Here is a 12,701-nt window from a genome sequence, read left to right on the forward strand (position 1 = left end):
TATATATATATATATATATATATATACACACACACACACACACATATAATTAAACATGCAGAGTTATAATATCAGAGTGGATCTTCATGACATATGATACACATTGATAGGTGACCATAAGTAAACCATTTATTTACTTACATAATTAAACCATTTATTTCCCAAAAATAAAAAGTCTCTATAATTCATCCATCCAGCAAAACGGTAAATTTTCTTTTCAACATACAAGCTATCTTAGAGCTCAAGTCCCAATTTTCCAACTTCTAGTTATACGCCAACAACACTCAATGTACACATACAAAGTTACATGAGGGTTTTTTTCTCTCCTATCCAAGACATTTGCTGGTGACTAGGAGACCACAAGTTCAGGGCACATACAAAGTTACATGAGGTCATAATAAAAAGGGGACTAAACTGCCTTCTGAAATCCGAACATTTTTCGATTGCATCATCTACAGAACAAGAACAACGATCAACAGTTTGCATCAGACTTGCCGAACCTGCCACTTTGTCACCCTCGCAGAGAACACTACAACATTAGCAAAATCTGTACAACTTCGGATGATGTCACCCTTCATCAACTAAGATTAGTATCCAGGTGTATAGATGCACTCTTCTCCTGTCCAAATAACGAGAAATTTTGAAATGCGTCTAGACTGTTTGATATCATACGACCCAAGAAGCCAAAACTATTGCTGTCTCCAATTACTACATCTTGACCCTGGTATCGGGAGGATGAAGGCATCTCCAGTTCCAATGGCCCCAAGGAATCCGGCTGCATCATACCAAAGTATTCGAGTAATAAAATCAGATACTCTCTTATAGAATTATGGAGTAATAAAATTCAGGTTCCCTGAAGTATGTATAATTACACGGATGACCCTAGAGTCTACATATTTACACAGATAACCTTGAGATTAATGACAAGTAATTACACAGGGACCTAAAGTCTGTTTACTTTTTTCCTTCACAGCGTTACAAATGTAGATATACTAAGTAATCTCAGGGTTATTCATGTAGAAATGCGAACTCCAGGGTCACCCAAATTTTCCTGAATGTATTTAATTAATTCGTGAGGAACAGAAAATTTGAAGAGGATCAAATACCCAGTAAATGTCCATGAGATTGATATCCTTCGGAGAGACATCTTTATCTTCCTTATAGGATGTATCTTTCTCAGCTTCCGATGCAACCTCCAGATCTCCAGATTTAGGGGGTACCTATCATCCAAGTAAGATTTCTTTATCATATGACAGAACTAAGAAAGTTCCTCATCTAGCAAATTATGATGCAAAATTAATTTGAACAAACCTTGAGATGGTTCTTAAAGAGAGATTCAGAAACAACGATCTCTTTATGATCCTTAATGGAAGGATTTGATGGACTATCCCTACTCATACAAGCTCGTGCCATTCTAAACGAAAACTCATCGCAAGTTTCTTCAGCATTCCACATGGACGAAGAGGCCGTTTGAGTTCGTACAGGATCAAATGCATCACTGCTAAATGGTTTCTCTTGAGGAGAAGGGCAAGTTTTCCCAAGGGAAGAATAACCACAACTGGACTTAGAAGCTCTGGATGCTTCCGATAATAGATCTCCAATGCTAATGTTAGTAAGGCTATCAACCCAATCCACAACTGAAACCTATATAACAGGTGCAATGAACATTAAGATCGAGTATCAGATATATTAGCAAAAGAAGGAACTTAATTAAAAAGTTTAATTGAGGATAGACAACCCCCCAACCCCACCCCACAACAAAAAAACACCCAAAAAAATCACCCAATTGCGAATAGACTCCAGAAGTTATATATTTGCAGATAGATCCCTGAGTGATTATTTTTGACTTGTTTACCTGCAGGAGGTCTATTTGTCAAATAACAAAAAACTTTTTTCTCTTCCTCTGATAAGGGTTTAAAAAAAAGTCATAACTCAGGGAGTCCATCCGCAACAATAGAACTTCAGGGGGTTTATCCCACTAGGTGAAAGTACAGGGGGTCTATCCACAATTCACCCTAAATAAATGACCTGTTGCTGTTCACTACAGTGGCCATCTCCAGTTCTTTTTCTGTTCTCAGATGTAGGCGTTAGTGCAGATGAGCCCAGAAGTTCATCATCAGGATCTGAAGGGGGCTCTTCAGGTATCGGCTCATGCACAATAACAGTAGAAGATAATGGAGTTGATAGATCTCCAGAGGACTTCATAGGTTGTTCAGAAATGTGAGCAAGTGGTTGAGCAAGTCCAGGTGACTCAACGTTAGGTGTTTCTCTCATCACAGGCTCAGTATTGGAGAACCAGCCATACCTTAATAAAACAATTAGAGAATCAGCAATAAAACTCATATATTACATAACTCCAATATTTTTATGCAAAGGCAATACTACGCATAGTATTTATATACCTCAACCGAAAAATAGTTGGGCTGCCCACAGCAGCATAAACATCTGCTGCACTGGAGATGGTGTCTTTTGCTGTCCATTTCCTATAACTTATATCCTCCTGCTGAGCACTATAAGGGAGAAGTGTGAGTTCTCCCGATGCTATGCTTGAGCTTCCCCATTTGCGGTTGAGATGTTCAAGAACAGATGAAATCCTTTTTCGGCTGCTTAAGGTGAGTTCCAAGTGTGGGTTGCATGCATCCTATAGTGCAATATAGAAGTACCATAATTTAGTAACTTCTGGAAGCTATTTTTTAAATAATTATACATGAAAAAGAGATTTCAAGCTTTTTTTTCTCTTCAACACAACGAGTCATACACTTACATGATAACAAAAAAAGAATTAGCTATCTCTGCCACAGTAGAGTTGAGATACGGAGGACAAAAGAAAGAGCAGGCAAAAATATTGATAACTCAATTGTTTGAAAACTATATGTATACTGAGGAACTCAGATTTCATATAATCATTCATTTCAAAAAATATATTCTATTGTACCTTCTCTAAAGCTTTGCGGGTAATTTCATCAATTGGAAACAACTGGAGCTTTAGTTTAACCACTGGCTGCATGACTGCATCCTTAATTTGATGTAAACATGTTCCCAGTAGAGTTGGAGGGCACAAATGGCCTTGATTGTTACCGGCACAATCAATATTCTTTTGCCCTGGACAATGGTCGCTCTATTACTTGAGATATTGGGTTCAAATCAAATACAGCTGAGAAACATACCAGATCTAATTTGGTCAACAGAACAGTTTCCACCATTAGTAGCTCGTTCCAACTGCTCAGCGGCATCAGCAACCAAGGAAACACCAGCCATTGCTGCCTTCTCCCATCTTCTATAAGCAGCAGATGCAACAAGACCTGCTACAAATCCAAAGGCAAACATATCAAAGTTATATTCTTGCAAATTTGATGATATGTGTTTGATAAGTTTAAACTGAAGATTGCGAAGTAACACAGCTAGTTCAGTGTCGTAGATATGAGCATTTGTAAACCACCTGGTCTTCTCTTTTGCCTCACTGATCTTGCAGGAGGCAGTTCCCCTTTGCTGAAGTTGATATTTGCACTCATATTTCGTTTCTGAGAGGGACCATTTGATTCCACTTTACTAGTATTTTGAATGTCGACAACTGGATGAACATCATTCTCCAATGCCTTACTAGGAAGTGAAGTTGCTGAAACTACATTTAGATACTTTTCTCCCTGGCTAGGTCGTTTTCTTCTGATTTTGTTCCGATCCTTCAGAAGTTGGTTTTCCTATAATTTACATAATAATGTTCAAAACTTATTCAAACATTAATTAAAGGATTAAAAGAGGAAAAACAGTGAGCAGAAAGAAAAGAAATAAAATTGCTTCACTAACCAAAGACTCTAGGAATATCTTAAATCTCCGAGGCTTCAGATGCAGTTTTGAAGCAGGGCAGCTATGTTTTTCAAGTAAGGACCACCTGTCATATAACCACCAAAGATATCAGACTTCAGGTTTTTTTAATCCAAAAATATTGGCTAAAGTTAAACCTGACACAAGTGAAGACATTTTAAATAAAATTTTGAGTTTTATACAGTGCCCACTGTCCAGAATAAGGTCCTTCCAGTGGCAGTTCATTAAATTCACTGCAACCTTCTCTTTTCTTTATTAAATAAAAACATTGTCCTCCATGTAATTATCCCCTCCTGTACTTTTCCACGAACTTGTGCTCATTACTTTGCATATAGTCCATCTTAAAGCTAACTAGTATATTTACACTCAAACACAAGAGAGCATTATAGAGAGAGAATAAAAGATTAATCACATAGCACAAATAGTTCTGAGAAACAGCTCTTAGACAAAAAAGGTGCAGCATGTTGGCACTCTATAATTGTGTATGATGTGACTGTTAAAAGTTAAATAGTATGTCTAGGTTAAAAGTTAAATAGTATGGCTAGCTATAAAGACAACAGTTCTGCTAAAGATTGTAAATGAATGTTACCATCGAAGCATGGCAGCAATGGTGTCCTTGGAATTTTTTGCATCAAGACATAATCCAGGACCAAGTAGTTTGTTCATACGTCTCACAAGGCGATAATAATAGTGCCGGACCTGCAAAATAAAGATATGTAACTATGGTTGGTGGAAATGGAAGTGCAGCAATGGTGTCCTTGAATTCTTAGCTTAGTAGCATTTCCGTTCAAACATACTTAAACCAAAGCACATTCAAGGACATCACAGGGGAGCCAAAAAGGTTCCAAGAGATTTTGAAATTTCAACTTCTAATTTGTTTTTCAGTTTTAGCAGATATGTGACTATGGTCGGTGGAAATGGAAGTGCAGCAGTATTTGTCGTAATTTGATTTCTATTTCTTACTTGATGAGGAAAATGATAAGTAAAGATTATAAATAGAACAATGAAATGTAGAAAGAAAAAAAGTAGCACAACTGCTACTACAAAGTTGGCTGCAATAAAGTAAAATTGGCTGTGCAAATGTTGCAGCCTAAGTCGCATAGACAGGGACATGGGTATAGGTACTGGTATGGGTGCAGATGCGGGTGCGGGTGCGGGTGCGGGTGCAAGTACAGAACACAACAATTTTGTAAAAAGTAGGGTATGGGGACATGGCTATATACATATATTGAAATTAATACTTTACATAAGATCAACAATATATTTTTTGTTCACATGATATGAGATTTAAAATTCGCATGACATTTTTATGTTTCTTTTATTATGTAGATAGATTATAAATTGGAAAATCACTTTCAACAGGATACCCAAACATTAAAAATCATAGGTCTGAACTGTTGCAATGAACATGTCCAACGCGTTTTAGGAAGTGAACATGAAGTGTAGGATAAACTTGCAAGAAGTGTATGACGAGTGTTTTAAATTAAAGCATGTATTATATAACTGAGTACATGTTTGACTAAACATATGAGTATATTTAAGGAATGTACGCATCTGATTAGAGTATAATACATCATAGAAGTGTGCAAGGAGTGTCCGGACTCCGGTATGTGTTAGTGTCCGGTACATGTTGGGCACGGGTACAAATTCATAATAGAAGTACACAGGTAACATACTTGCAGCTATTTACAAGTAAAAAATGATTAGCAACTCATCAAATTAGTTGTTTTTATCTCCTCAACTATTTTTTAAATCACTCTTGGAGTCATAAATGACATGCATGTAAGTGTAATTACTATATTTAACTGCTAATAAAAGGAGATCCAGCAAATACAATATATAATAAAGCAAACAAGAAATTGCAAGCAGCATTTGCTCCCTATCAATTGTTGCCAACTAAACAGCATTTAGAAACTGCAATTCAAGTTAAATGTGGGGCATCCAACATCCACAGTGAACTACCAAGTTAACTTCAGATATATCAATTTCATTATTTTGTATAATGGTCGGGTCAATTGTATCTCAAATGTTACTATGCTTGTGAAATAAAGAGCATTTTCAACCAAGAAAGACATACCTGATTTTTATTTTTACTTTGTACACGAAAGGTGATCTTCTCAAAATTCTGTCACATATTTGGCATATCAAGTTGTCAACATCTGTAAAACTTGCAACTTTATTTAATAGATTATATGATTTATTTAGTGTCATAACCTTGCCGACTTGCCGCAATGCATTAAAAAAATTCTCTTCCTCTTGACGTGTCCAAGCTGCCCATTGCCGTGTCACCTTTTTGGCTGTCAAAAATAATATAACATGAGTGTTTCAGTACACAGCTAATATTGAGAAATATGAAGTTGTTTGAAATTTTTCCACAAAGAATAGGACAGGAGAAATACTAATTATCAAGAGGATAGAAGAGTAGACGTACCTGGCTTCTCATTCACTGCCACTAAAGGAGTTGCAGGAGCAGTAGAACCTCTGTCATTTATCAATAAGTCCTCTGCTTGAGGACCTTGAATTTGTGAAGGGACGTGAGGCTGTGTTTCCATCTTGAAGGCACAAGAGGAACCCTATATCTTTGGAATATGCATGCTCCAATATCAAGCCATCTGCAAGCTCCAGCCTGAGTTATTTACCTTGAGATTGATACAACCCCATTCATCAGTTCCACAATACCATACAGATAAAAGAAACAATAAGCAAGAAACAAATTCCAAAAGGCACAACCACATAGCGCGCATATAGGCCTTATTCCACATACTACAGAGCTTAAGTTAAAGAAAAAAGGTAAATATTGAAAACATTAAGAGCAACTAAGAAGCAGAATGAAAGATTAAAGACTCTTAAGACTATGAAATAGTTTTCCTTTGTAGGGAAGTTCAAGGAGTTGCAAAGAGAGGTCTGCTCTTCCTTTGTTGATATTTTAGTATAGAAATGTATCAACTTAGTGTTGCCCCATTATGCTACCCGATAAGAAACAGATGTGGCTTTCCACTTTGGTTGAATGATCCAGTGAGGAACTGTAATCACTTCATGATAACCAGATGTACTATGTAGGCCTCAAGTCAGAATTTCAATACAATATGGAAACCACAAACTCCTTTTATTTCCTTTGAGAAGAGAAACCTATTGAATTGTCATGGATGCAGCAATAGATCTGGATTAAAAAGGATGTCGGGGAACTATAGAACACTAACTTCTAAATCACTTTAAAGAGAAAAAAAAATATGGGTATAGGAGATGAATAAATAAAAAAGGTAAATATGCAAAATAAAAAGCAGGAAAGTGAGAGAACAAATAAGATATTCTCAACTTAATCACCTTCAAAGGTATCATAAAAGCATTTCAAAATCCTCGCGACAGATTTACCTTCAAACTTATTCTCAACATACCGTATTTGTTACACCCAAGTTATTCTTTTTTTATAGACAGTTTGGACGGCATACACACAACATAGAAAAAGAATCATTCCTCAAAAACTGGCTAAAATTTCAGGGGGAAAAGGAACTTCTAGATTAAAATATTCGTAGTGAAAACTCAAGAATCTTAACTATTTATGGCTAAAGTAGGGGAAGGAAAAGAAACTCGTAGATTAAAACTTCCAGTGAAGACTCAAGATTCTTAACTATTTAAGGCTAAACTTTATTTTACTATATGTCAAAGAATGGCTCTTAGCTAGAGCCTTTTCTTTTTCTTTTTCTTTGTCCTTTTTTTGGGTGGGGTGGGGAGGGCGGAGAGGAGGGGGGTATTAGATTGCTATTTTATCACCGCATCAATTTGACTAATAAGGTAAGGTCAACCATAGCGAATATGTAGAATGACACATGTTAATGATGCTTTGAATAAACTACAATTTTTTCAGGTTAAACTTTAATTTGCTATGTCGGTCATGTAACGATTCTTAGATACAAAAGAATTCCCCTTGGATCAGAATGACATTTGATAATTCTATCAACTTGTTACGCAAACAAGGTTGAAGATAGGGAATATGTCCAAGGTAAACGATTGACATGCATTGAATCTAAACTTTCCATGTTTTAAGCAAGACTGCATTACTTGATATTAAGTGTCTAAACTCATTAAGTTTAACCCTCTCAATTTCACACACCATCCAGGGGTGCGTTCAACATAATATTGTGTTGATAATTATCCTTGAAGAGAAAACCCCAATTAAGAATCATTTTAGTTTTTTTGTCATTGCTATTATTCAAATATAACATCAAAGATAAATTCCTATAGTATGTTATAATATCATTTTATGGAGAACTTTAGCAGAAGGCTTAACCAAGTATGTTCTCAAATGTGAAAAAAAGGAAAACATGGTTTCGTACTTTACAAGAATTTAGTAAGTTTACATATGGTATGCCACCTCCCAGGGAATTATGATAAAGATTGCTTGACCCAACTTGTGGTTCGTTTCTTGATCTGAATGGCCAAAAGTAACAAATTGGCAACCATTAACTAAAAGAAGAGTAAGCAATCAACTGCTTTACCATAGCTCCTGCTATGGTTTTTCCTTAATCACTTTGTCTTTCTTCCTATAGACTTATGATGCAAATTGGACAAAATAATGCTAACTAGGTCTTGTTCCAGCATGGCAAACCCTAGAATATAGCAAATCCACAAGACAAGGGAAAGAAATTTTTTTTTCAATAGTATTAACATTCAAAGATGCATATGAAGAGTCGTAAAAGAGCTTTAGATGGACAAACATATGAAGAGTCGTAAAAGAGCTTTATATGGACAAACAAACAAATAGTTCTACTAAAGCAGAACTCCGAACTAAATGATAAAGTAAATGTAAAAAAAAGTGGAAATTTTAAAACATAAAGACAAATAAGAAACTTCATGAAATCGTTTGCAAAAGGACCATGTCCACGAAATGAATGTGGTCTTACGCCTCTTTCGAAAGGGCGTAGCTTTGGTACGCCATGTCAAAAACTAACCTATATTATAAGTTACGATCTACCAAACTTGAATATAGAAGTCAACCACTCCCCTCAAAGTAGATAATAATCAAGATATCACAACCTCGCCCCAGACATTTACCATAAACTAATGATTTCAAATACGATCAAGTCTAGGAGATCCAAAATTTTATCTTGAAGTTAAACACAAGCTAAAAACTTAATTGTAATGTTTCCATTATAATGCTTAGCTCCACATTGTGTTAAGCAGAATCACTTCTCCTTTCGTAATTAAATTGTTCGTCGAAATTAATACACAAACACAACCATAAATAATGATACACTACAGCTGTAACTCAGACATACAGAGCATATATCAATGAATTGCGTAATCTCGTTAAATTGACAACTGCCAATGTACTTACCCAGCTGAAATTTTGAACATCACAAAATTCACAACTTCTTTCATACAAAATAGTCTCGAGATCAGTATAATCTCAGTATAACCACAAATTGAACTGAAAAATTATTACTAGCATGAAGATCAAATATCAAATCAGAAAAGTAAAAAAGAAAAAAAAACGAAATTGAAATCGAAATAAAGGGGAAAGACAAGAAACGAGTGAAATTGACTGATCACGCAGGAAAATTTCCCCAAAATTACGTTGTAATTGGGGCCGGAGGATTACCGAAACTGACCGGATCTGATCGAGGAGGATCAAAACTGAGATTTTTCGATGCCCTAATCCTGGCACGATTTCGAAAAAGGGGTATTTTTTTTTTCTTCTTCTTCTTTTCCGTTTTTCCCTTATTTTTTTAAAAAAATTCCTTTTGGTTAACTGATGGACATTGATCTCATACCCGACCCGTTAAGTGACTCATATAAGGTGTGCCACTCCGCAAGTTAACACTTGTTTGATTTTTTTTATCTTTTTTATATTAGTCCCTTATATCTTAATATTTGGAAATTAGTTACTTGAAATTTTAAGTGTTTTGAAATTAGTCCCTAAATCTTTTTAAGTGTTTTTAAATTATCCCTTCAATCTTTCAACTAGCTACTAACTAGAATGACTAATTTCAAAATGGTTCAGGGATTTGGAGACTAGTTTCAAAGAGCACATATCCTATCAAAACATTTTACATCGTGCGGGCCTTCTGAGTCTAACAGTAGGGAACGTATGGGTTATTTCGATAATTATTCTACCTCATATGCGGCTGAGATTGTCCCGCATCATGAGACGTCCTGACAGGAAATGTACTTGTTTCAAATTATCAAGATTTGAGGAACTAATTTCAAAACACTTGAAAGACTTTGTGGGCTACTTTCAAAATATCAAGATTTGGTGAACTAATTGAAAATTAAGAAAGATTTGGGGGACAATATAGGGAGGAAAACTTTTTAATGTTTTAAGGCAGTTGTTTCGATTTCAAATCTAGTTTAATAACGCTTGCTGAAAACCATGAAAAGTAATTTGGGAGATATTTCTCCATTGATATCTTTTCCCTTATTTTGTTAATTGCATTTTAATATTCTAAAACTTCACCAAATCTCAATGTATATAGATATCTTGATTTTTTTTTTTTTTTGGAAAAGACTCCTAAATTTACTTACTTTTTACTATCTTCCATTATGTCAACGTTTAGAATTTCATCCACATTGAAAAGTTATGACTTCTATTATACTAGTGTGCATCCCGTGCAAAGCACGACCTTCATTTTTTTATTTCTGCTACAGTAATTCTGTATTTCAATACAGTTTTTTGTAAGAGATACAGTAACATTTTTTAAATGCTACAGTATCACACCTGAGCTACAATGATAATGCTACAATAATGTTTTTAATCGCTACAGTTTCCGCCTGTGCTACAATAATAATGCTACAGTTATCTATCGTGCATGAATAGTGAATCTTGAATTCTCCTGCTTGTGCTATAGTAACAATGCTACAATAATTTGCTGTAGTATTTACTGTAGCATAAATAGTGAATCTTGGGTCCTCTCATTGTCATAGAGAAAAAGATTTCTGAAGTGAAAAGAAATTCCTCTGGACTTTCTTTTTTCCCCCATTTTCTTCTCCTTCCTTCAAATGATCAATTTTGCGCTCGCAGTATTTAAAAGAACTAGTTCCTTTTTCACTTTCTCAGCCACAAAATGACTCCAAGTTGACATTGGCTAAACTAACAGTGTTATTAAAAAAACATCTTACAAACTTTGGGAATTTGGGGTATATTCCCCGGTGAAACTTCAAAATATTAAAGTGCAAACCACCATTTTCATTCACGGGGTCTCCAGCACATCAGAAAGAGGGTCTAGACTATTATTCATTAGTTTTTTTTTTTATAAGAATTTTCTTAGTTTTTCCGATTCCGTCTAATTTTTGTTTATGACGTTATTCCTGCCAAAACTATTAATAATATTTACTATGAAAGCCATATTGAAACCTCTCAACCGTCCCAGAGTCACCCACGATGGGCAGTTTGTTTATGACGTTATTCCTGCCAAAACTATTAATAATATTTACTATGAAAGCTATATTAAAACCTCTCAACTGTCCCAGAGTCACCCACGATGGGCAATGTTTTCTTTTTGAAAATACGTATCTTTTACTTTTAATATAAGCTTAATATATATGAGTATTATCTAAAGGTGATGAAGCAGGATGGTGTTGAACTCTTCCATTGGCAATGACAAAGTAAATGGGGGGAAAACACACACTCACTTGATCATTTCTTGCCTCGTGAAATAAGTTTGCTTACAACCCTTAATGAAAAAAAATTAAAAAGAGCTGATATCAAGTAAGGCTGCATGAGCCATCCATCAATGAAAACCCAGCAGCAATGTAAACTCTCATACCTGTAAACATTCAACAATCCTCATCTATGTACATGGCAAGCATATGGGGCTCAATGAATAGCCTGCTAGAACTTTCACTAGGGTGGCTGATTGTCGATCAGATAACATAAACTTAAAGAGTCTGATATAACAATTGTATCATTCGATACGAAAAATAAATCGTGAGTATTGGAATAATGTTAAAATGTGTTCTCTTTGAGATGGTACATGAGATAATATCCACATAGCTGAAACACAAGCCTTTACATGCAATATTAAATAAAATTCCCAACTTTTTAAGGGGATTTAGAATGATTCATTTAACTATTTCGACTTTTCTCCAAAATAGTCTTCAATCTTCTTGTTTTTCGGGTTATTGCTACGTGAAAAGTTCTCCAGTCCCGATCGAAATGCTTGAAGGCTTACTCCTTTCCTTACCAGGATACTTGTCACTCCCATTTTAGACACCTGGGAAAATAATAATAATAATTGCATATTAAAATGGAAGGAAACTTCAACATATCTCCAATTCTATTAAAATGATAAAATCATAAATGGAGAACATATTACTTCTCAAAGTAACAAAATGAACCAATCGGTATTGTGTAACTTATAGTAACAAATGGATGGATTGATTTTGAGAAGCGAAAAAGAGAACTTACATCTATTTCTAGCTGTTGTTTTCTCATGGACTTGAAGAAATAAATCAATAGAAGAAATAAAATCACCACCCAGTCAGAGATCAGGATTTTCCATATTTTGGGAAGTATGTGCTCAATGTGATTAACGCAAACGTACGGTTGTTGACTTTAGCCACTTTCAAAGAAATTGTCATATATTACCTTGCTACTTCAGATCATTGATTGATAATCCTATGTACTCATACTTTTGTTTCACGATATACACATGTGCACATACGGTAACTAGTGCTTCGTTGCTCCGAAAGAACAACCTTTAGTTCCATCGTATCAGAATACATGATGTATAAGAATATATGAGAATGAAAATTGTATTTAAAGATTTGTTCTCTAATCACCAGCTAGATAAATGGTTATCTGATGACTATTTCTTTTGTTTTCAAAGGGTTTTTCCAGAGGTTCTAACCTGCACCTTCAGAACAATATCAGAGAAAGCTCA

General features: G+C 35.1%; 2 protein-coding genes across 5 annotated transcripts in view; both read right to left on the reverse strand.

Moving 5' to 3' along the window:
* Positions 142-9,569, reverse strand: LOC109824956 (TSL-kinase interacting protein 1). 4 transcript variants are annotated; one of them, XM_020391594.1, is made up of 14 exons: positions 9,432-9,569; positions 6,254-6,461; positions 6,037-6,119; positions 5,900-5,947; positions 4,412-4,521; positions 3,805-3,889; positions 3,437-3,698; positions 3,168-3,305; positions 2,936-3,102; positions 2,403-2,641; positions 2,029-2,305; positions 1,312-1,644; positions 1,107-1,220; positions 142-775 (listed from the first exon to the last, which is right to left on the reverse strand). In XM_020391594.1, the coding sequence occupies exons 2-14, from the start codon at positions 6,372-6,374 to the stop codon at positions 578-580; spliced, it is 2,175 nt and encodes a 724-aa protein (XP_020247183.1). In that variant the 5' UTR covers positions 6,375-6,461; positions 9,432-9,569; the 3' UTR covers positions 142-577. The 4 variants fall into 4 exon arrangements, with proteins under 4 accessions (XP_020247183.1, XP_020247186.1, XP_020247184.1 ...); XM_020391597.1 differs by having other exon boundaries at positions 3,168-3,302; positions 3,440-3,698; positions 9,422-9,569; XM_020391595.1 differs by having other exon boundaries at positions 3,440-3,698; positions 9,422-9,569.
* LOC109824957 (magnesium-dependent phosphatase 1-like) overlaps positions 11,664-12,701 on the reverse strand; it is a 4,318-nt gene continuing 3,280 nt past the window's right edge. Inside the window, exon 4 of the mRNA XM_020391598.1 lies at positions 11,664-12,032. Within this exon, the coding sequence (XP_020247187.1) occupies positions 11,889-12,032 (144 nt within the window). The 3' untranslated portion in view covers positions 11,664-11,888. The remainder of the gene's footprint in view (positions 12,033-12,701) is intronic.

This window comes from Asparagus officinalis, chromosome 10 (assembly GCF_001876935.1).
Source record: "Asparagus officinalis chromosome 10, Aspof.V1, whole genome shotgun sequence".
Classification (NCBI taxonomy): domain Eukaryota; kingdom Viridiplantae; phylum Streptophyta; class Magnoliopsida; order Asparagales; family Asparagaceae; genus Asparagus; species Asparagus officinalis.

Bases quoted from the DNA above. Each gene is read 5' to 3' on its own strand.
- LOC109824956 (XM_020391594.1), bottom strand. From the start codon at position 6,374: ATGGAAACACAGCCTCACGTCCCTTCACAAATTCAAGGTCCTCAAGCA. The intron at 4,522-5,899 runs GTATGTCTTTCT...TTTATTTTGCAG, and splicing joins AAAGTAAAAATAAAAATCAG to GTCCGGCACTATTATTATCG. The intron at 3,699-3,804 runs GTTAGTGAAGCA...TGTAAATTATAG, and splicing joins AGATATTCCTAGAGTCTTTG to GAAAACCAACTTCTGAAGGA.